General features: G+C 32.0%; 1 protein-coding gene across 2 annotated transcripts in view; it reads right to left on the reverse strand.

Moving 5' to 3' along the window:
• Positions 1-25,342, reverse strand: part of LOC129221570 (guanylate cyclase 32E-like) — a 556,299-nt gene that overhangs the window by 446,354 nt on the left and 84,603 nt on the right. For both annotated transcript variants that reach the window (XM_054856073.1, XM_054856072.1), the window contains exons 2-3: positions 14,336-15,353; positions 12,852-13,100 (exon numbers count right to left, since the gene is read on the reverse strand). In XM_054856073.1, the coding sequence (XP_054712048.1) occupies positions 12,852-13,100; positions 14,336-14,503 (417 nt within the window). In that variant the 5' untranslated portion in view covers positions 14,504-15,353. The remainder of the gene's footprint in view (positions 1-12,851; positions 13,101-14,335; positions 15,354-25,342) is intronic.

Raw genomic sequence — 25,342 nt, forward strand, 5'->3', positions numbered from 1 at the left:
TTTTTTTTGCAAATGACTCTTAAAACTTAAAAATATTTCGTTGCTTTATTTCCTTGCTTATTTATTTTTTAGCTATTCAGATTCGAAAACGTATGTTCGGAGACATGTTTCTCTGTAATTGTATTCTTTAATTTGCCACTCATGAAATCATACGCTTATTTTTTTTTTTTTTTTTTTACAAAATAGCTTAATGTAAATAGGTCCTAGTAGAAAGGTGAGTTAACGGTTGAAATTTAGTGAAAAGAAGCACAACATTTTGAGAAACTTAATTTGATATTAATTCAATATCAAGCATTTTTTTTCTAACACGTACGAGACGCATTTTGCCTTGGGAATAAGCAATAAATGCTACAAAAGTGTGCTTGACATAATTTGTAGCCCTAAATAATTGAAAAAATGTTGATTTGATGCTAGGAAATCATGTAGCTCGTATATGGGGAAAGAAGGCTCTTTCAATTCTCGACGGAACTTATTGCTTATTTTTCTTAATGTATGTATTTTAAAATTTAAAAAGTTCTAGAAACTAGGAAAACAGTAAAAGGAACTATTTAGATTGTCAGAATATTTACCCTACAAATCACGAGAGAGAAAATGCCTTCATTAAAGATAACTTAAGGAAGAATTCCTCCATTTTTAATACACTTACTCAAAATTTAAGTACTTAAGTTCTGAAATAATAACGCAACCTCATATCTCTTTACCGGTCTAATAAATTCCTATAACACCAGCTATGTAACCATAAAATGCACGAAATACTACGAGAAAAATCTCAGGAAATTCAATGCTTAAGTGCAAGCGGGGTAATCCAGTAGTCTAGGAAAGATTTCTTAATAAATATTTAGGCGGAGAGGTATCCAAGCATGATTAATTCCAACGTAATATTTCACCAAACTCTCGCCAAAGCTCTGGAGCCCTGCCAAGTGGAAGGGGAAGCTGGGATAAATCTTCTGCTTGTAACTTCACTCACAGAGAACGGAAGACTTAATTGATTGAGACCGCTAACATAAGTGGAATATGAGTGGATCATTTATTACTTGAAAGAAACCACGTAAACGTGTGTTTTCGCATTGATAGACATTCATGAAGAGAAAAACAGTCTTGTTTTAATACAAGACTTTTAGATCAACAGGATTAATTTCTTGACGTGTAGGAAAAGGACTTTTGGAATTCTTGAACTTACTTGCTGTCCATAAATCTTCACCTTAGAACAATAGTAGGATATCTTAGTGTAGTTTATAGCTTAATATGTTTTACTGTTGCTATGTAACGACGAGATGATGTCACACTTCCTCTTACCTAGTCATATGTCACACTGATTTTAAATGCATTTTGTTTAAAAAAATGTGATGGCACACTTTTTGTTACCCCTCCTATTTCAATTGCTGAAAACGCACAATTTCGTCAACCTCCATTCCCCTCACAGACTGACATCATTTGTAGACAGAGCATTTTTTTTTTTTGAACTAAACTAATTAGGAGAAAAACGGGAGAAATGCTACAGCTGTATTTATGTGTCGAAATTAATGTAAAAAATCACTTTTGGCTTGTCCAATAGAGTAACAGCTTCATACTCTTGCTGCTACATGCTCCAGACAAGCTAAGAGTAATATTTTACATTTTATTTCGGCATGTAAATGCAGCTTGGTCATTCCCCTCATCATATCACTCTTCCCGGTTCACCCTAACCTGATTGTAGAACAAAAACCATTGCATTAAAACAGAGAAAATGAAATTTATTTTATACATGTGTTTGAGAGGCTAGAAGTGAAGGAACCGCGCTTTCTCACAGGGGCTCTTACCAGTCGAAGAGTAAATTGTTTAACCTTCACATAACCGAACGAGGTCATTTACAATGACCAAATATACAGCTCCGGAAGTATTTTTAAGCAACGATAAAAGAAGTCCAAACGGTAAAGGTGCATTATTGCAGGTTGAAATTTTGGTCTATTCCTTACCAGTTGGAAAGCGGTTTGGTTCAAAGCTCGTAGTAATCAGTTGTAGGTTCATTGTAAATAGGTCTAATCGGGGTTCCCAAGTCATTGCTTTAGCCTAATTACATTGTAAACACGTCCAAAGGATATTTGCGACTAGTTACAAGAACAATACAAATCACAATATAAAATGAACTAACAGTTACCAAACCTGGTCAAGGTACTTTAAACGTAGGGAAAAATGTAGAGCATCTAATATAGTATTGAGCCAGTGTACTAATACCTTGAAAAATCAACAATAGACTGATAGCTAGCTCTTTTGGTTGATCTTATGGTGGCTTTAAACGACTAATAAAGCGTTTCAAATCAAGATGGTCTGAATAATTGAAAACCTTGGTGCAGGAAGGAGACAGCTCTACTTTTGCTCTATGGGAAGCTCTGATACATTGGTAACATTTCCTGAAATGTCATTGACATTGGTTTCATTGAGACTAATTCTAACATAACAATGAATAAAAGGACAATATTTTTAAAATTAGTTCTTGAAACTCTTTTTAAATTTTATATTTCCTGATAATTTTCAAATGGAGCTGTCCTTTTCTTGCACATATAATTTTAAGTATGATATTTTGTAAGATGTCCCTGGAAACGAAACCATCAGATTTGTTGTACTTAGGAAAGGCATAATAGTATATACACTGTGTAAAAACAATTCAGAAACGTTCCTGGAGAATAATTGGCAGTTGATGTGCCCAACACTTGCCAAAACCAGGAACGTTTCCCGCTAAACGTCAGTAACCTTTCTGCAATTATACTTAAAACTTTCTGAAGAATTTGGAAATCTCCCCTGTTAAAGCCAGTTATGTTTCGGGAACCTTCAAGAAAAATTAGGTAGGTTTAATGTAATTGATTAGAACTTCCTGATTTACCAAGAAAGCTCCATTCCATTTAAGCAATCAAGGCCAAAATTAAGAGAGAATTCCAAGTAAGAACCAAGCATCCCACTAGTCTGCAATTCTTGCCTTACAAAGCTGCTGCTATCCAGTGACTTATTCGCTCTCATTAGGAACTTAGCCGAGCTGAATGAACCGGAATTCAATACCAGTCGATACACTTAACAAACAAGCTCAGTCAAACTTGAAACTGATAGCTAAAAATATTTTTCACAACATTGAAAACTCTGTACTCGTGCAACTTGTAGCAATTCAGGTACCTTTTTTGCAAAGATACTTGATTTTACTGGGAAATAGATGAAAACCTATGAAACCCCGAAACGTTCCACGGAAATAACCAATAACGTTTCGGAATTTTTTTACAGTGTACTTTAATACCGCGTTTTATGACATTTTAATTTTCGGAACTGGAAACAACTCAATCATCTGAAAGGTATCCTTAGTTCTCTCAAAATCCTTCCTCGGAAATAATAAATTTTATTAAAAACCTCAAGATATTTAACTAAAGTTTAAAATTTTCCAAGGCAGTCGACATCAAAGATAAATAACCAAGAATAAACTATTAAAATTTAATTCGAGACAAATTTACGCTTATTAAAACAACTGTAAATAATTTTTACTTTCCAGTTTGTCTCAAATGTTATTCGACTCTTTCTGATGAAAAGTATTCCTGTTTCAAAATACTTCGGTTCTCCGGGGAAACAAAGTTATTTTATGCATGCTGCTCTTTAAAGAGAATTGAAGGGCGTTCACATTTCGAAGCAATTAAGTTTCTTTAATGATAAGATATTAAAATTTTGTACTAATGACTTGGACTGTTTTAAAAATACGGATCAGAAAATTTTATACACCGAAATAAAAATGTTTTGCAAAATAGCAATGAGAATTTATTGGTGTAACAAGGCATAAAAGCTTTCTTTTAACGTCTTAGCAGACTTGTTTTAATTTAAATGATGTTGAATGATGTTTAGTAATAAGAAACTCGTTTAAATGCCAAATTGATGCCTCTTTAGCTTTTATTTGAAAAATGTTTGACGATGGCCCGAAAGTGATAATGAAAAATGAAGGAATTCAGCTCCTTAAAACCTACTGTTCATTAAGTGAAGGAATTAAATGTCGATGAAAGGGGGAAGTAACCGAAAAGTGTAGTGCTTCAAAAGGGCGCATATTTATAGGTTATATAAGAAGATGAGAGAATAATGCGATTAAAGGAAAATATTAATTTTAAATGACTGTGTTAGACAATGACAAACTTTCAAGAGAGATGAAACACAACGCTTTTAAAACTGTAATAGTTTAAGGATTTTAATACATCATTAAGGATTGAAAAAGGATATAGCTTTTGGTAAGCCTCACTGATTTAAGATTGTCTCAGAATGGGCTAAAGGACTGCGTGAGGGATTGAAAATCATTTAGAAATACATCTCTTTAAAATTTGTAGCACTTAATGTGAGAGAAAAAGAGAAAAATGTGAAAGATAAAGAATTTTATTTTTTACGTAAAAAATTAAGGATGGGATATTTGCTATTACATATCACGAATTATTTCTTGCAACTTCGTTAGTACTTCAGAAAGACATTACTTTAAAGAAATCATTTCTCTCAAAATACCGCTATCAGCGGAAAATAAACAATTGTTGGTTGCCTTTTGAAAATTACAGCAATTTTATTTCCTTATTATTTTTTATTTACTCATTTATTTACTTTTAATTAATTTTATAAATTTCCGTTGCTAAGTGATGTTTAAACCACAAAATGATGCACCTGTCTAACAGCAAATTGTACTATCAAAATCTTGAAGTTGTAGCCGATTCTGCAACTTCGATAGGCAATATACAGCATGTCCCTGTTTTACTTCCAAGACCTCTATTTCTGCAACTTTTAGCTCAAGATGCATATTTCCAGTTGCAAATATGGACAAAATGAGATGCTGAGTTACGATATTTAAAGCTTGAAGCGAAAAACGCGAAGAGTAAAAAAAAGATGACAGCTAACTTTTTATATGATCCCTAGCATTGCATTTTGGGAAATCACAAGCATGGAAAAAAAATTCGAACACAAAAAACTGACATTAATAGGACCAGGATTCACAGTTTTAAGTATTACAGCTCTTTGTGACTCACGTCAGTATACTTTCGCAGTCAAATTACACCTTTCGGGGGGAAATATAGCTGCTAACAAGGATTTAAATTGATAATGTGCATAGAGTGTTTTTTCAAATTTAACGAGCTTCTGTAGTGTGTTTTTAAGCATCATCGCATAATATCTGCATTTTTTTAAAGTAGGAATGAAAAATACAAATATTTTGTCTTCTTCATTCCACAACCTCCCATTCTTCTGAAAGGGCAATAAGTTCCAATCTCATTTCTGCACGGTCTCTGGTAATTTTGAACTGAAATATCTCCTTGAATTTTCGTCAAAATTTATTCATTTGTTTTGTGTTGATATTGCTTTATCACATGCTGTTATTTCTTTGAATACAATGCAGGGGTCTTGGACACTATATAAAAAAGTTAGATTTATTATTTTTCCGCTAAATTTCTTGTCCGCTTCGAACTTTTAATGTCTGAACTCTGGTGGATCCTATTTTGCCCATTTTTGTTATTGAAAGGATGCATCTTGGACCAACTGTTTCAAAAATACGGGTCTTGTACGTAAAATGGGGAATCTCTGAAAAAAAAAATGAAATTAGCTCTCAAAACAAAGAAAATAAAAAATAAAAAAGTACATTTTTCCGTCTCTCAAGCGTTATTTCGCCTTTAGCGTTTTAGTTGTTTTTCGAAAAATTGCACTTAAGAAAAACAGATACAGTTGGATCTTTATAACTCGAATATTCCTTTATCTCGAAATTTTCATAGGGTCCCAAACTTTTGAGACGGTTGTGAAAACTTCCCATAACTCGAACGTTTCAGCCGGTCCCTTGGTACTTCGAGGTATCGGGAGTTGACTATATTTGTATTTTTTTAAATTTTCGAATGCCTTTTAGAGGAATGTTTATCGCGGGTCAATTAGTCTTCTGGTGAAGCATTTCCGAAAATTATAGACGTATAGTTGGAAAAAAATAAATAAAAGTATCCGAAATACACAATTGTAAAAATCAAAAGATATATATTTTTTCTGATCATATTAACAGTTGAAGAGTTTTTAATAATTTAATTAGACTAAAACCTTAAAGCAGACAAACGGAAAGAACAATAAAACTCATTTTCAGTTTTTGAAAACACAATTTATTGCAGGAACGTGTGAAGGATAAATTGTAATGTCATTTCTACGTAAGGGACAAAAAAATGAATATGTTATTATTCTAAGCGACACATTCATTTTCAATTCTCGAAATATTGTTCCATTAAAAATTAACTGAAAGTATCTTTCGTCATTCGTACATTTTCAGAATAACACTTCAAAATGATATCTGACGTTGATGCAATTGCAAGACAATTATTTAAACCTATGAATATTAAAACATTTTTGCGGTTAAAATCTCAGCCTTCAACTGTTAAAAAGTTTGGGACTGCCTAGCAAACTAAGTTTGATTCGGTGGGGCATAAATAAATAAATAAATATATATAAAGGTATTTATTTTTGAACTAAGTCAAGCAAAAATAAATAAATATATCAATTACAGACGGAAAAAAAAAGAACAAGTTGAGAAATCCAGAGATTGCAGTTTCATCCTTGTTGCGTGCACGCATATGTTTGGAGTAGCCCTGGAAAGGTTGGAAACAGAAAATCTCCTATATAGAAATTGAGATTACCTTCACACTGGTAGCTAAACATATTTTTTGCACACGAGCGAGGGGTCCGCAACCGTGATGTGGTTTTACCATTTAAATTGAATGGATACGTCATTGTTGGCACACTGAGAAAGAAATATCATTGACTTACAACCTTTCGCTGTTGCCAGTTTATATTTGTCATTGAATAAAATATGTGTAACTCATTTACGCTTAAAGAACGGTTTTAAAATGATTATCAGTTTTTACCATTAGTCCTGCTTTTGCGGCAAGCGAATTTTACTACGTGCGATTATCTTTTGTTTTTTTATTTTTCATGTTATCTATCAGTCGGGGCAAACTTAACCAGGCAGCATTGTAATGTTGTGATTAGGATCTGCTGTCAGGTTATGTTAACCTTATCTATACCCTATCTGTAAAAAAATTTAAATTTATTCAAATTTTATATGTGTTCTGCCCATTGAGAAGAGATAAAATGGAGGGAGTGAAGACTTTCATTCATGAAACCAAGACCCCAACTCACGTGATTGCTTTGAAATCTAAGCATTGGAAGTAATCAGGTATATTTCTCTTGTTTCACGCAACAAGCGCCAATCATTCGTCGTTGTTGAGTCACGTGATTTTGGGTCTTTGGGTCAGCTTCTGCTAAGCTGGTGATTTGACTTGCTACCTCCATTTTAATTCCTGCTCTAAGGTTCTAACCCATGAAATTTATCTATGAGCTCCAGTAAATCATGATTTTTTTTTCTATTATTTTTTAATTTAATTTTTGTACTTGGGGGAGAAAACTAAATAGTAATAATAATAATAATTACTGAGCTTGGAGTTAATTTTATAAAATCAATACATAATTTTAAGAATTTTCCGTTCAAACCGTGGGCTTAATTGGCGACATGGAATATAAAACTCCATATGAAACTAAAAAATATTTATTTATGTTGTAATTTAGAATTTTATCATTCATGAACTAATAATATGCACCAAAAATTTGAATGAGTTTAAGTTGAAATTTTTCAATTAGAAAAGCGGTTGTTCTTGGATTTGTATTGCGAGCGTGGCCTAATGGGAAAATCTTCAGAAATGGGCGTGCGTTTTATGTGCTAATTACCAAGCTAAATTTCCCCTTTTGGTATTTACAAAAAAATTACCCCCACCCCCTCATAAAAAGTGTTAGTTAAATTTATAATGCTTCTTTACATGGAAATAAATATGAGAGTGAATAAGTGCTGTGAATTTCAAACAAAGAGTACTAGCGACACATTCTACAAAATGACAAATTACATTTTTTCTTAAACATAATTATTTCTCATCCGCAGACTTTCTATTCAGAAGAAGAAATTCGATGAGTCGATAATACTAAAGCATTCTATTCATAAGAATAAAAATTTAATTAAGGATAACTAAGTTTAATTTAAATTATCTTTGACAAATACGAATAAAAAGATCATACAATGCAAAAGCAATTACATTAACCGTAATAAAATGAATACAACTCTTGACTGAGATGAACCTGAAATTTCAAATAAGGACGACGAACCTTTTTTAATTAATTATAAAGATTAAAGTACTAGTTAATATGCTTATTTTAATATTTGAAAAATCACAAGTTTTCCCTCGAATAATGATTTTTTTTTTCAATTTGTGTTTATTAAAGTTTAAGGTCATTTTTTAAACCAGTGAAAATAAGTTTTTCTTCTTCAAAATTATATCATTAGAGCTTTTAAAAAATCATATACAAAGATTTAAAGAACATAAAAAAAGCTGAAAACCTTTTAAAATAAAACAAATGACTATTTAACAAACAGATATATCTATGCAAAATTCATTTTAAAAAGATATATTGAAAAGCACACCAGTTTTATTTCGATGAAAGCAATTAAAATCAGATTAAGCAAATGATAAAAGCAGACGTAACGACATCATTTGTTAACCAAGCAAATGATTAAAATTATTTTTCATTTAATAGTTCGTGCAGATTTATTTTTGTTTATCTTAGGAGCATTTGCTGAAAATGCAATTAAAGAAATTGCAGAATTAACTGAGAACGCTAATTAATTTTATATTAAGAAGATTCTTACCTTAACAATTTCTGGTATTTAAAAATATTAAAAAAAATTTTTTTTTGAAGTTCCTTTTATTTTTAAAGAAAGAGAGAGGGTATTCATATTTGCTTCACTTAATTAGCAATGCCATAATGATCATGCACAGTAAGGTAAAAATGTTAATGGAAATATAAATTATCGAGTCCCAGCCACTATTATATAGTTATTGCTGCTCAGTTAAATGAAATTGATAACACTTAAGAAATATTTTTGGATAAGCTACTTGTACTAATTAAAATACCATTAAAAACATGCAGCCAAGAAGTTTTTAAAGAAGGTCAAAATATGTTCCCTATTATAGTGGCGTACCTAGCATGGGTGACACCCGGGGTGGTAATTTGTGGTATCCCCCCCACCCCCTTCCCTACAAACGCAAAGACTTAATATTCTATGTAAACTTGAAAACTTGAAGTTCATACAATCTTCAGAAACAACTACATTTGGATAAAAGCGAAATTTTAAGTGGGCTAATGTACAAAAGATAATTAAAAACTTGATCGCTTTTTATTATCTTGCACTAGACACAAATATGCAGGCAGTCGAGAGATCATAACAGTAAGGTGGTGTATGAAATGGAAGGTACGCTAATTATTTCAAAGGTATCTTAAAAACAGGGAAGGACAATGGGGGTTCAGTTTTTTGGTATAAGAGGAAGTCACTACTAGGTCTAAGTATTGACAATATGAACCTAATACTGAGTATATAGTATTCACACCATGGTGTGGGGTCGAAAAGAGGGGATCTGGTGTTTTCTCCCAAAAATTTAAAATTTGTAGTTGTGAAAATAAGTTTTAGCTAAATAATTTTAAAAAACTTGCTATTCCACTTTGGGTGTCATCCCCCCTCCGGGTGACAAACGGGCGAACCCGCCCCCCGACCCCCCGCTGCCTACAATATAAAAAAAGAAACCATTGGTTAGACTAAAAAAACTCATATTGAGCAGTTCAAGCTCTTAAATGCTTTTCTTAGCAAATGTATACATTTTATCTAAAGATTTAAAGTAAAATAGACAGTGGGTGTGAATTACTCAACATTTCTCTTCACAATTTTTCCAAAGCCTCTTACTTTCAGTGCAATTTACTGCTGGAAACCATCTTCAGTAATAATTTCTTTCTATAAAATTTTGGGATAAAATTCTTCTAACGATAATGCCCTGTTTAAGAATTTTTCAGTGTTCCAAAAATTTGTTTTATTTAGACGTAATAAATGATACCCAATTGGTATTTTCACAGCCATCCATCGACGTTATCTATAAATTGATTACCATAAATATTTTCCTAAGTAAGGCATGATTAACGAAATACGAGTTATTTTTCGTATTTAGATGATAATACGTTAGTTAATCTTTAGTTTGAATGTTAGTTCAGCGATAAATTTTATCACTAGTTAATGCTATAGCTATGACAAACAGTTAATCATTCTACAAAACAGGGTCTCTTGGGGAGGACAAGCATTCGACTAGTACAGACTGGTACAGCATGATTAAATAGGTGCTCTAGTATTTTCTTCTTGCATATATAAAGCTTTCTGTGATCAAATAGAATGTGAACTTGTGTTTACGCTGTTATTCAACACTTGGAAGAGAGATAGTTTACTCTCTCTGAATAACATTGAGATGAAGGATATGACTTTGCCTCAGACAGCATACATTTTTCATTTTTCTAATTTAAATTTCTGAACTAATAGATTGAATCCTTATTTTCAGCACTTATGGAAGGAATACGACAAAAAAATTTAGTGGGATTGCTCTAAAGTTGGAGCAAACACGACCTCGTAGTGGCATGATGATGTGATTGGGATCTGCGTAGCCTCCACAGTCCGTTTAAAATGGCAATAGAATGCTTAGCGAATGCCAATAAAAATTTCAGAAAATGTTGAGTAAATTCATGTACAGATAAAATTTGAGGTTGGAATTTGAAGAATTATTCTGCTTTAAACTTCATAATTTCCAAATAATGTTATGTTGTATAAACAGTTGCTTTAGAATTATAGCGCCCTAGTATAAAGAGGACAGAGCACAATGGTAGTTAACGCAATTTTAAAATAGAGAAAACTGTTTTTTATGCTAACTAATTAAAGAAGCTAACACTGAGTATATACGAAGAAAAAGATGATACACAAATTGCGGAATTAATTTTAATTGTGATAAAACAAACTTATAATAAAGCAATTAAATTATCTCGGTTCTGAAATTTTAGTGAACATCAGCTCTCGATCCAATTCACCATCATGAAATGCGCGTAGTCTTATGATTAAGTGACAATTGAAATGCACACAATTGAATCTCATATTAATCAAAGATAAGTAAGTACATGCCGTTTTAACTGCAGGCTGCTAAACATTTATTTGGGATGCGTCCATTAATTGCAAGAGCGAATCTGTTGCAACAATTTGGAGAAAGACCAAAACATCATTTTCTAAAATTTTAACCTTTATTCGCACTCTCTGACATTTCGTCCATTAACTGTTATTTTACCTGAAATATATTTTTATTACAAGTTAAAATCTTTTTTAAAACGAGTTTTGGTTGATTAGCATTGAGATACTGGAAATAACCATAATCAAAATTTGGTGTCAATTTTATGAGCATTACATTAGTTATTTCCCCCGCATCAATAACGGATATGTTAGCCATTTACCAATTAAAAGCTTTTATTAATGGACACAATGTTTTAATTACGAGCAAAAAAATGCTACTTTAGCATGAATAATGTATTATCTTTATCAATACTTGTTGCATTTTATACTTATTAATTTTCTCCATTCCAAGCGTAGGTTTCTGTCTAATAAAATTAAAACAGTTCACCCAACAAAAATAGCCAAATTTTCTGAAGAAAACAAAGAACAAATTTAAAAACGAGGTTGCTAATCGTTATTTTATCCGCACCAATAGTTTTATATCTAAAATAAACCTCTTTTTTTTTAAGGAAAGAAAAAAACAATAGCAAACCAAAACCCTGTCAGAAATGGCACACGAATTATAAAAGCGAGTTGATCGATTTAAATAGCTAATTACGGTTGCTCTGATTCTTTGACCCCCTGAAGAGTTAAATATTTGATGATGATGAGCTCATCCTTTGACCATACATTCTTTTGAATATTTTTGATCAGTTGTTTTGAATTTTTAGTTTTGATCGTCATGGTTTTTTTCCATGGCTTTTCGTTTCATCAGATCAGCATTTTTCAGCATTAACAAATTCATTATAATTTGTTTTTTAAGCAGTGAGTGATTCATCAACATAGAATGTTTAACCACAGATATTCCGGAATAACTAATATCTAAACTTGGAAAAAAAACTGTGTTGAAACTTTTAAGTACATAGGGCATTCGAATGTAAGTCTATGCGTTCCATACTAATAACACCGATGCAGAATCAGAAGAGTAAAGGTCAGGGACTCTCGTTCTTTTTCAACATATGGACCTTGTTTTTTTTTTTTGTGTGTGTGTGTGTGTGTGTGTGTGTGTATTATTAGCTATGCGTGCAACCAACAAAAAATCTAGAGTTTTACTAAAATGTGTTATGCAAGTCAAATTTTAACTACTGAACTCTCAAAATTTAACTGCATAATAAGCAGCTTAAGCCCAAAAGAAGATTTTTTTATACGAAATGTTTATTACAAATTCGGTCACCCAAGGAGCAGTGTTATCCAGTTCTAGTGATTTATTTCAATACCGATTCAAAAGTTAAATAAAAAGTACTTTAAGTTCCTCTTTTCAGTGCAGGATCACATGATATTACTGAAATTGCTGCCATAATCAAATTATAGCATTATTAATATGATTTTGAGCAGTTTCAAAAGCATTCCTTACAGATTTTCGCGTACCCTAAGGGATATCCACACTACCTATTGAAAACTGTCGAGGTAAGTGAGTAAAGACAGATTGTGAGTAAAACGATGGTAAAGCTCGTATCCCACTAGAGCTGTGAGGTTTTTACAAATCACTGAGGATTGCAGTTCGTACTTTATTTTATGATACACAATGGATCCTTTTACTCGAATGCATCACAGTTAAAAACCAAAGCATAAAATTCCGGGAATAAAATGCAAATATACGTTTAAAATTGTAACATCCATGCAAATGGGTTGACCAAACTGTAAAAATTATATATAGAAATGTAATAGCACTTACGTATGTAATCATGGGCATATCCCAGGCTGCCGCCACAAGAGCTTCCGACACGCAGCTGTGATCGGGACCGATGAATGCGACCACCCCTTCCTCCCTCATTTGGGTCATCTTCTTGATTGTGACAGCGCTGTTGGGACCACCAGAATCATAAGTGATAAAACGCAGGTTGTGTCTTGGCAACAGTTGGGGATCATTGTTGACCAAGTCCACCGCCAAGGGAATGGCACCTGCTATCAGTTTGCCCACGTCCTGGAAAAGAATTGAAAAGAATACAACATAATTGACCGTGGTCAGCAGTTTAAAAATAGTTTTGAAGTAGGGTCTTTATAAGTTTTTTTTCTCTGATTATCTCATGTCAGAATTTGCTTTAGCAGTTAATAATTATCCACGTGTGCGTGAAAATGACGTAGAAAGGAGTAAACAAACTATAAAACAGTATTTACTATTTCAATCGCCATGTTCATATTTGGTTACGAAACTATAGCAAAAGTTCGAAAACTAACCATTTTGCACCAAAATATATTTTGGAAGTAAAAAAATATATTTCTTTCGATTTAACAAACTCTTTTGAGCCTAACCTTTTAGTATTTAAAAAATGACGAAACCTTTTAAGGCGAAAGTTTTAGTCATACAAAAATTAAACGAACACAAATACGCACAACGCAGGCCTTTTAATTTTTTTTTTTTTTTTTTTAAAGTTTAAATCAACGTATTTCAGTTAACTCTGTTGAGTATTATGTGAAACCCGAGACTCGGAAGCATGAATTGGAAATGTTTTTCGAACGTGCAATGCTTACATTCCAAAACCCTCAGAATAGTCAAACCTATATTAAAATCAGCGGACGAAACGTGGTTCAAACACTATGTTTGAACTACGTTATTTTGTTTCGTGTTATTACTAGAACAAATATTATCTTATGTGGCTCTTTTCTTCTGATTCTTCTGTGTGCACTACACCACCATAAAAACATTTTTGTCCCTGCATTACGACTTGATTCCTACTCATTGGAGCTCACTCTATCTCTTGCCGAGGTTCTGAAAAAGTTAATTGAAACCCCCTATACATACCATTCCCATAAAATTGCATACTAAACCAGAAATCCTAAAGTTGTTCATTTGATATTAACTTTATTCTTGCTTGAAGATTATCATACATGGTGGCACATTCAGTCATTTATTGAAAGTCAATTAGGCAGACGGGGCTGAGTAAAATTAATATTAATGGGATAGTAATAGTTGTTTCTTTTTTTTTTTTAAGTTTCTCTTCTGACTTAAGAAAATTGCAAATAGCATTTTTAGATCGTAATGAAACAAATATGACTTATTTTATAATTTAAAAAACAATTTAGTGATTTTTATCAGAATCTGGAGTTTTTTCAACGCATTTTTATTCATGAAACTTTTAAATATATTTCATTTCCCAACAGTATTTACAACGATGCGAATTCTTCCAGATAAAATAAATTTGTAAATATTCTACTTACTTGGAAATCGCTCAGGAATCCGATCGTGATGTTCGGTTTTCCGGGATCCAGTCTCTTATTCCCTTGGATGAGTTTCACCCTCTGCAAATCTGTGACTGTGTAATGTGGGGGCAGTTCCGCCCCACTCAGAGCCGCGAACGTACTCGCTAGAAACAACACGTATGCCATACGAAATAAGTGTCGAATTCGCTGTGATCAGCATCGTACGTGTTTATGAAGATACTATTTTTTTCACACAACGTGTTACTAGAAATACTATGTTCTTTCATTGTGTAGTACGCTTCTAGATTTTGATTATGTACTCACATGTTTCCTGTTGCTAAACTTCACGTTGTAATCCAAGTTTATAATTTCAAATGTATTGAAGTGCATTTTACACTTGAAAGTGCTGCTATACGAAATTTTTTCAAAAAGACTGCGAAGCTTGCTAAATTCCATTTTAAAACTTTTGAAGCGGGATTAACTTGTGAGCATGACGTATTTTGTATGAGTAAAAATATTCAATATTATCTCAAAACTTGAATTTCATTTCTTAAATGCCTCGCTTTGGAGCAGTCGCAAGGTCAATGGTGCTGCTTGTGCGGAAAAAAATGTCATTGCATTAAACTTAAGAAATATTTCAAAGTATAAACTGACATATGAATTATACTTTGCTCTGAAATTTGCTTATGGCATTTTAAAACTCAATTACAAAATATTACTCAATGATTTGAGTTAGTCAGGTGCCATTTCGTTGGTATTTTTATGCATATGTTCTATCACAAGTACAGATTTACTATATTACGATTATGAACAGTTTTTTTGAATTACAAAAGTTCTACACGTTCGGTGCGATTTTCATATATTAATTTCAAATATTTTTCGTTAAGAATGAAACTCAGTTTCAGTACTTTTCAGTCGTCAATAAACGCCGTTTTTAAAACTTTCTACTGTCAATGCTATAGAAGAGTTTATTTAGCAGTTTACGTCACAGATTTGCTAGGGTACTGCATCACATCCATCCAATACGAAAGACTACCTAAAAATAAAAGAAAGTAATTATGAAAGATAAAGATTTCAAAAATTTGGTGCAGCTAAGTTAGAATGTTTTATTATTATTTGAAATAATTTTTCAAACAATAAACAATTGAGTGCAGGAATTCTACAGCGCTTCTAATGGGTTGTGCCTCCACACACGACAGATGAACATATGGAGTCTAATGGCGAAAATGTCCTCAGGGGCCCATTAAATTGATAAACCATTAGGAGCAAGGTACGGAAGACTTTTAGGGTGACATTGTAACATTGTAATGGGTTGTGTCAAAAATGTGTTGCCGTTGATTATTATAGTTTTCCTCATTAACCACGCTACATTTTTTTTCCTGTACTACTGATGTTATATAGGAACCGTTGTCAACCAAAAACTTTACAAGAGAACTGACTACCTATCAATTGATAAAACATTTTCTTTTGAAAAATTTGCCTATGTAAAATTTGTGACACTGTAGTATGCAATAAAGAAAACGATCAAGCAAGCAAAAAGAACGATGCAACTTCATTTGCGAAAAAAATAACTTAACGGAATTAGAGCAGCAATGCTTGCAATAAGGGACAACAAAAAAGTTGTTAAAAATTAAGTTTTATGCAATAATTAGAAGCAATTATAACCATTTCTACATAGTTTTCCTAAACGAAATTGTAAAAGACTGTAAACTAGTTACTTCTTAATTTTCTTTTTGTTTTTTTCTTTTTTTTTTTTTTTTTTTACGTAAGGGAGGGTGTCCCAAAGCGGGAAGGCCTTCGTATGCACTCCCATGGTGTGTAAGCGATGATGCATACGTATGTCGTACTTACATGAACACTCCCGAATTTTAATCACTCCCAGCGAAGCAACAGTGAAGCGGCAAGGCGCAACCGGGCTTAAAATTTAAAAAAGGTTACATGTCTTTAAAAAAAATTAAGTTTTGTAATGTGATTAGTCGAAGACCAGCTTATTTCTTTATTGTCAATAATATTAAGTTATTCCGACACCATCCACCTACAAACTACGATGCTCATTTCGTTTATTTCTTTTTAAAAGTTAAGGTTATAATTATTGAAAAAAAAAAGAAAAAAGATTTAATCATGTACGAGTATTAATTTATAATTTCTTGATTAGTGTGCTGATTTAGATTTTCTATTTCAATAGGATAAGTATAACTTTAAAAAGTTATTTTTTAGCATGAATATTAATTTAATCAGTTATTTCTTTATGTTTTATAAACAAATGTGCTGACTTTAAATTGGATAACTACAGCTTTTTTATACATTTTTTTAAAAATAAGGGCAAGTAGCTAGTCAATTATTTAAATAATTTATAACTTCATATTTGGTTGGCAAATGTACCAAATCACAATTAGTTAAGCTTACCCGCTTTGAGCTCCCTGTTAGGGCAAAGCGGGTTTTCCAAATGTTTTAAAAGTTTGATAATAAATAAATGTAGGTTTTGAAATAATGAAAAATGCACTTTTTATTTTGAAGTTCAAGAACTCTGCTAGGATATAATAATTTTATCGCAACATAAATAGTTACGATAAAAATTCAAAAACTACAATTTTCGCGCGAACATCGAAACTTACCCGCTTTTTGCCACCCTCCCCGATTATACTTTGAATACTTGGCCAAAGGCTTTTTTCTGCATTAATGAAAAGTTCCTTTCTTACGGACTATAGTTGAACGTGCATTTTTTCCCGTCTTATCTCTATAGCAAGCATTCACGATTCAGTAAAGTTGTTACTATACTCTTCGTTCGTACTGCCGTTAATTTATATGAATTTCCATGTAAGTGTACATTTTAAAGAACTTGTAAACCATAATAAGTAACAGCTTCCAGTTCGGTAAGAAATGAAACAACTGGTTGAGAAATTTTTGCTTATGATCTTTGGATCAATCACGGGAAATAAACCGTAAAAGAATAACATTTGAGGCAGATAAAAGCAAAAAGATGAAAGTGAACATTTTCAAAGTTTTGAGTAAAACGTGTTTAAAGTTGCGGTCCTAGGTCGACTTTCGTTGAAAATTTGTTTTAAATCATGATGCATAGGTGCATGATTTAGAACAAATTTTCAATTTGGCACCAATTTAATGGAAAATGTGTTTAATTACAGCTATATTAAACTGTTATGGAAGTGCACGTCTTCTGTGAGAAACAAAATATTGTTATTTCAGCCTGGTTTGATATTTGGACAAAATCTGTGCGTCTGCATCGGATTATTGCATCATGCTTTACACTTTTAGAGAAGCTCTTAGTTTACTTCAGAACAATCATTTCATGTAACCATATTGAACCTGCGGTTTAAAAGCAGCGTTTTACATCATTATCGTGTAAATGCCCAACCTCCACCTTCAAGGTAGTCAAAAAGCTGAAAAGGCCTGAATTACTTATTTTCTGGCAGGTATAATTGTTGGGGCTTAGCCACGCTTCTTAAATACAGTCAACAGTATCAACGAACGATTTATTTTTAATATAATTTAAATAGGTTTTTATGCGGCTGCTCCTTGGAGACAGGTATGAGATGTATACGGCGAGAGAGAGAGAGAAGATTGAGTACGACTGACAATTATAGAACAAAAGTGAAATATTTTTTTAAAAAATAGACACCACATTCCGATCCCATTTTTCATTACTTCGAAGCCTCACACATAGAAAAGAGAATCACTTTCGATAGAAAACAAAATTGGACATCTTAGAACTTTTAAAGCACGCGTTTTGTTCCAAAAAAACCTATTGCTTCCTAATCTCTTCCTTCAGCGCGTAAGAGTATTTTTTTTAAGTGTAGAGTAAATTTCTTCATTATTCATTTTATACTTTGAAAAAATATCCCTGCTGTAAAAGTGCCAGACATTTTCCTTATATTAGATAATATTCAAAATATTTGCGAGGTTAAACAACTTAAATATTTTTGACAAAAGGTTTTAATAGAATGCTAACTGGGCTACGAAATATTTGCTTGGTATCACGTATTATTTGGCATTGACTTTTTATGACTTTCTCAGAAAAATATTAGCAACTTTCCGTATTAGTATTTTGATTATATCATGCATCATTTATAGCTAATTTACTCAAAATTGTTTTGTTGCAAAAACATATATACATATATATATATATATATATATATATATATATATATATATATATATATATATATATATATATATATATATATATATATATATATATATACAGCTAAAACAGCAGAAAGAGATTTAAAAGAGAAAAAAAACTCAGAAAATAACTTTTATTCAGGTATAAATGAAGAGCGAACAAATTGGAAATTTGATTAGAACATAAAATTTCAAACATCCCCTTAAAAAAAGACAACGCATAAGAAAGTTCAGATGATTAACATTGGGGACATTTCCAGTTATTTTTACCTATTCCAGTTTCATGCAGCACAAAGCCAATTTTGACTCAAGAAATAAATGCGCTATTTCTGTAGTTGATAAAGTCTTTCTACACTTTTCAAAAGCTTTTATTTAAGAAACCCCTTTTGCAAAATCAATGCACAATCATGGCGAATCTCCTTGAGAAACCTTACACAAAATATTTTTTTAAAAAAATATGTTTTTTTTTTTTTAAACTTAAAAAACAACTTTTATTACACACATCAGGAAACCGTACGATGTTTGTAGGCGGGATCGTTTCTCAATGAAACATTACTACACAATGAAACCTTATAACACCTTCCTTTGTCAAATCACAAAATGGGAGAAATGTAGTTAGAAATGTCTAGACACTTAACAATAAATTATTAAAATAGTTATTCTACATGTTTGCTCAGCGTACTGTCATTGTCTCGTCAGCATCAAAACTCAGTCGCACCTTCTCATTTTTTGTGTTTTTTCGTTGCTATATAACCTTATATTAAAAAAAAAGACACGAATACAGACTCGTATATTTTGTGGTTTACTTTTAGTAATATGACGTTTAATAATTTTTATAATTTCATGCATTAGAGGAAGTTAAAAATATCTCAATGCTGCGCCCTAAGATATTTTGAACTATCAATTTTGAGCATTAGAAAAAAAAAAACTCTTAGTTAATTCCAAAATCCATAACTTTTTCATTATTACAGTGCGTAGCTTAGATACGCGTGTGGGAATTCCTATTTGTAATTTTGTATGTTACAACGTTGTTCTCCCACATTAAGTGGTTTCTGAAAAAGGCAAATGACTTCTACTTTTGAAAAATACATATTTATTTTTCGGAATGGAAAGAAGGTCGATTTTTTTTTCTTGCAACACAATAGCGAAACACATGCGTAAACACACAACTAATATTCTTGATGATGAAAAAACTTTCAGTTTTACCCTGCTTTTACCCAAAACTTAAAATGAACATTTTATTCTAAAAGTAAGATGCATTTCTTGATAAAGTTATTCTTCAGAAAACGCTTTGAATCTACAAATAATGCAACGTTTTCAGACCATTTATTTATCATTAAAAATATGTTTTCTAAAGAGCAGAAAATACAAGGTGTTCCGTTTTAACCTGCAAGATCCCTATTTTCGCAGCCGTTAGTTTTAGATGCATACTTCAAATTGCAAAAGTGTTCAAAATCAGGTGCAGAGTTTAGATATTGAAAATTTGAAGTAAAAATAAAACCGAGTCAAAAAATACAAAATTTAACTTTTTATACAAGCCCTAGGTCCCTAACTTATTTTAGGGAAATAATCTCCATTAAAAAATATTACTAACACAAAAAACTTGACATTTTTGAGACAAAAACTCAAGGAGATATTCGAGTTCAAAGTTTTAAGGAAGCATACAGAAGATAAAATTGGAACTTATCGCCCTTTCAGAGGAATGACAAGTTATCTAAGTAAAAAACTAAGTATTTATATTTTTCATTGCTGCTCAAAGATAAATAGATAAATGTAAATCTTATGCTATGTTGCGCAAAACACACTACAAAGCCGCAATCAATTTGAAAAACCACGCTCTAGGCACACATAATTTTAAACCTTTGTTAACGGCTATATTTTCCCGCAAAAGGTGTCATTGACAGCGAATATAAGTAGTGTAAGTCACAAAACGCCGCGTTTTATACCTCGATGAATATTAGTCGTACTAATGTCAAACTTTTTGTGTTGGAATGATTTTTCAATAAAGATTATTTCCCTAAATATAAGTTAGGGGACCAGGGGCACGTATAGAAGTTATATTTTGTATTTTTTGACTCATTTTTAGTTTTGCTTCAAACTTTCCACTTCTTAACTCTGCATCTGATTTTAAACATTCATGCAATTGGAAGCATGCATCTAGGACTAACGGTTGTGAAAACATAGGTCTTGCAGATTAAAACGAACCCTGTATAAATGCTATACCCAATGTTTTATAATCTCTAACATTTTCTCATAACTTCAACTTAGAAATACTTTACTCTTCACCTTCTCATTAGTTGTGGCTCAGCCATTATAAACATAGCCCTCACTTATCCAACAGTCATACATTCTCGAAAGCTGCTGTTACCAGAGCTTTCTAGAATTGGATATAAGGGCTGTCACCTCCATTCCTAACTTATTGCACAATTATTTAGATTAAAACGTCGTAGTGTTGTTATAGTGACATCTGTTTAAAATTCAAGAAGTGAAGGACATTAGTTTGTGTGTAGATGATTCGAGGAATTTCAGAACAGAGTGTCCGAAAATGAAGTAAGTCAGCGCGTTACCCATCATCTTCAATTTAAACTTAAGATGGGATCACATTTATGCATATTAATAATTACAAATTGAATAGCACGTTTAATGGCAATGTTACAAATTTAAAGCCAAATACTCAAAAATTAATTTCTGAAAAGTAGATGCATTTAATAAATGAAGCATAGTAATAATAGCAACCTCAATTACAAGTTTTTTTTCCCCTTTTTCATACTTTTCTATGTATTCAGAAAATTTCAAAATGTTTTTTAATTTTGTTTGAGCTCTGTCCCGCGAAAATCATTTTAATGTGAGATGTGATTCTCGGGTTGAAAAAAGTATGACACCTCTGGAATATCGAACTTGCTACGAAAAATTATTCTACTAAGCGGGATATTCTTTTAACCGACATTTCAATAAGTAGGCTTGACTGTAAGACATACAATTTCGATATAAATGTCTTTATAGCCGCTTAAAGAAAATTAACATTATTATTTTTTTAAATATTAAATGTAAGTTCTTATTAAGGTGTTAATAAATATAAAAAAAACTATTGTAATTAAACGATAAAGTGAATTATTATAACTTAAAGTCACATGAATGTAAAGTGCACATTTGCAATTTATAATACGAGTTCGTGCGTTATAACAATTTATTTCGTGAGTTAACATGTTATAATGATGTTTTGCTTATTTTTGAGTTGTAACATAATTTTATTTGTGAGAATGTCTTGCTACATAATTTAGCATACATTTAACTCTTCATAAAGGTAAATATTCTTTTCTCATAAAAATTATTTTTTCTTGATAATTCTACAGCTTTTATGTTGAACTCTGGATTTCTTTTTTTATCCATTTTTTCCATGTTCTGCTACTTTTATAATTTTTTTAACAGAAAAAAAAATCCAGTGTTGTGAAATGGATCAGAAAAGAACTTTGAATTGTTTTCTATTTTTAATTATTCAATTCTTTATTTATTGTGATTTATGCAAATTTTGTTGTAAAGCAATTTATATGACAGGTGGCGCCAGATAAAATAATACCTTGACTGGTCGTCGGCTGTTTTTATTATTACTTTTTTATTTGTGGAAGTGCAACTCTGCGCCAAGTTGTGTAGATGGCGGACATCAATAGAGTTCGTATCTAGTTAGTTCTGCATCTATGTGTTCCATATCACGTCCAACAATATGGTCAGAATGCAAGCGAGGAGTCTCCTAACATTCAGGCTGAAATCGACTTCTTAGTCACTTAAGAAATAATTTCAAACACTGAGTTATTGTTAAAGAAGTTTAAACTGGCAATGATCATATTAAATTCTAAAATCTCAAAGATACTTTAAGTAAAATATTTTATGCATTATCGAATTTTAGGTCATTTACGCCATCAGAAAATTTTCTTAGGAAAAAATAAAGTTAAAATTCCTATTTTTCGTCAAAAGAAAAACATTTATAACATCTACCTGATTCGAATATTTGAAAAGACCGGAAGGAATTTCATCAAGGAAGAAAAGAAAATGGCAATACTAGACGTTTCATATGTAAAATCAGAAATTGAGAACCGTATGGAATTTAAAATCTCAACTTCCATTTTCGTTTCGTGTTCCGAGTAATCAATTTTCTCCTCTGAAACTAGAAAACAAATATAAAACTCGGAGTTGTGACTGTAATACGAAATAAGGTACTAATATAATATTCGAAAAGAATATGTGCGTTCGTTCCAAAAATACATCAGAGTTGAAAAACATATGTTAGTGGGGGAGATTGGGAAGTCTGTAGAGGAAATTCTAAATGACCCACTCATTATACAGGCGCATTAATACATAAGATGTTACAAACGATAATAACTGCTTATTGCACAATCTATTTAGAAGATTGGGATATTTTTGCATTTTGTTCTCCGATTATTAAACTTCGCCTTTTAATTCCTTTAAATTTGACTATAAGGAACCATTGTGTGTCATAATATGAAATGTCAACCTTCTGTAAAAAAAAAATTGTACTTGAAAAATAATGAATTGTACTTGTTGAGAGTGTCACCGTACGGTAACGCCCGAAACACCTAAACTCCTCATTTTTTAAATACAAGGAAACTCTTTAAAAAGTTGATACTTCATGTTGTGACACGTAGTGTGACCGTACGGTTTCGCCCAACACATTTAAAAATCCTTATTTTTTAAATACAAGAAAACGTTTGAAAAGTCAATTCATCATGCAGTGGCGTCACAACGGGGGGGGGGGACAGTCCGTCCCGCGTTTCAACCGTCTGGGTGTGACACCCAATATGGAGTTGCAAATTTTTGAAGACTATAAAGCGAAAATGCATTTTTAAGACTAAAAATACATTTTAAAATTTTCCATGATAGGATGGAGACTTCCCGCCCCCCCAATTAATGAGTGAATATTATGCTCAAAATTAGGTTCATATTGTCCTAATTTACACCTAATGATCACTTCCTGTTTAACCAAAATAACTGAAACTCATTATTTCCCTTTGTGTTAAGGATACGTTTGAAATAATTAAGAGGCTGTCAATTTCATGAACCCCTTTACATTTTAGACCTCGACACGGCTCTACACATATGCGTCTAGGGTCAAGTTTTATAAAAAAAGGATTTATAGTTTTCATTTATCTTTTATACTTTAACCCACTTAAAATTTCATAATAACACAAATGTATGGTTGTTTCTGAAAAATGTATGAATTTCATGTTTTCACAGAACATTTAAACTTTTTTTTGCGTTTGTGTGTGTGAGTGTATGGGGAAGGGATGACACCACAAATTACCTCCCCGCGGCTGCACGCCACCGCTTCATATTATGATACACAATGACTTCTCGCCGAGCATGATGCCCCCTACTTACTCCATGTAAAATAAGAAATTGCGAAACGTACAGCGACGCCTCATCCCATTACATCTCACATTGCAATATTTCAACTTTTCCTAACCCTCACACCTCAATGTTTTACATTGCAATAAAAAAATCATACGTTATAAATATAAATTAGTTATATTTCATTAAAACATTGAAATAAGGAACACATTTCAGACAAACTCGTAGGCTTAGGTGTTTCTAAAACTCATCTAGGTACCTTTTGATGCAAATTTTTAAGTGAAATCCAGTAGGTATAATACTTTTTAATTTCAATGGTTTTGCCTCAGCCCGATTTTTAAGACAAATTGAATTAAAATCTTGATATTTTACATTAAGTTTAATACAACGAGACTTAAAATACATAAGTGTATTCACTGAAATATACAGATCAGAATTACTCAAAGAGTATAGAAGTGTTAATATTTGAAGAAAGTAAATAATTTAAACTTCATCAATAAATAACAGCGGGAGGTGTGGCAAATATGTTTATACTTGGAAATTATTTGACCCCCAAATGTAGACAAACGCAGCACAAAAACTGCTGAAAATGTTTGGGTGAACCAGAGCAGCTGGACCCATGAAGAGTGGCCCACTAGCTCTTGTGTAAACCATAGCCTGATAGCATGTCATTAGTTATATTGTAGGATTAATTTTGAAGATTATACAAAAATTCGTAAATATAAAGCTGCGTATCTAGCCAGTCTTTTTTTTTAAATGTTTGAAGTGTTATTACCTGTGTTGCTCAAATCTAGTTTAGAAAAAAAGAAAAGAAAAAAAGAGGCGACGAAATTTTAAAAGCAATAAAAATATCTTTATGCTTTAACAAAGAGAATATTGGTGCACTTCTCTCTATATGCTAATAGAGTATGTCTTATCAATTAATCAATTATGGAGAAAGTTTGCAACAAAGCACCGAGTAGACGCTAAAATTTTTTAAGAAAAACGCATTTATTGCAAATTTACATCCACTTAATAAATATGCTACCTGAACTGCCGTCACGCGCTGAAATGTTACAAGCTTATTGTTTAATTCCTGGGCTTTTCTTGTCAGCCGCTCTTCAAGTAACGCTGCCTATTGTGGCACACCACTGCCAATCTTCTCCTTTTTTGAGTACCAACTGTTGCTTTTCTTCCAGTTAAGTTTGAAATAACAGAGTATAGGGTAAAAATGAAATAAATTGAAAAAATTAAGTTGGAAAGAGCAGCTGACACCTTAACAGCTTAAAAAGTTCATAACTTACTATTTCCAACCATATTATAAAAACTCAACTCTACATTGTTCAGAAAAGCACTTGTTTTTGTGAAAGTAGAGAAAATTTTTCATGATTCATACACTATTGTGAAATGGATTTACACCCAGTTTCGTCGACATTTAAAATTTCCTCCTCTTTAAATGTATCAAAAGGTATGATTGAAACTGAAAAACGGGGGGGGGGGAGGATTTCGTGTCGGTGAAACGGGGGGGGGACATTGTAAAAT

This window comes from Uloborus diversus, chromosome 4 (assembly GCF_026930045.1).
Source record: "Uloborus diversus isolate 005 chromosome 4, Udiv.v.3.1, whole genome shotgun sequence".
Lineage (NCBI taxonomy): Eukaryota > Metazoa > Arthropoda > Arachnida > Araneae > Uloboridae > Uloborus > Uloborus diversus.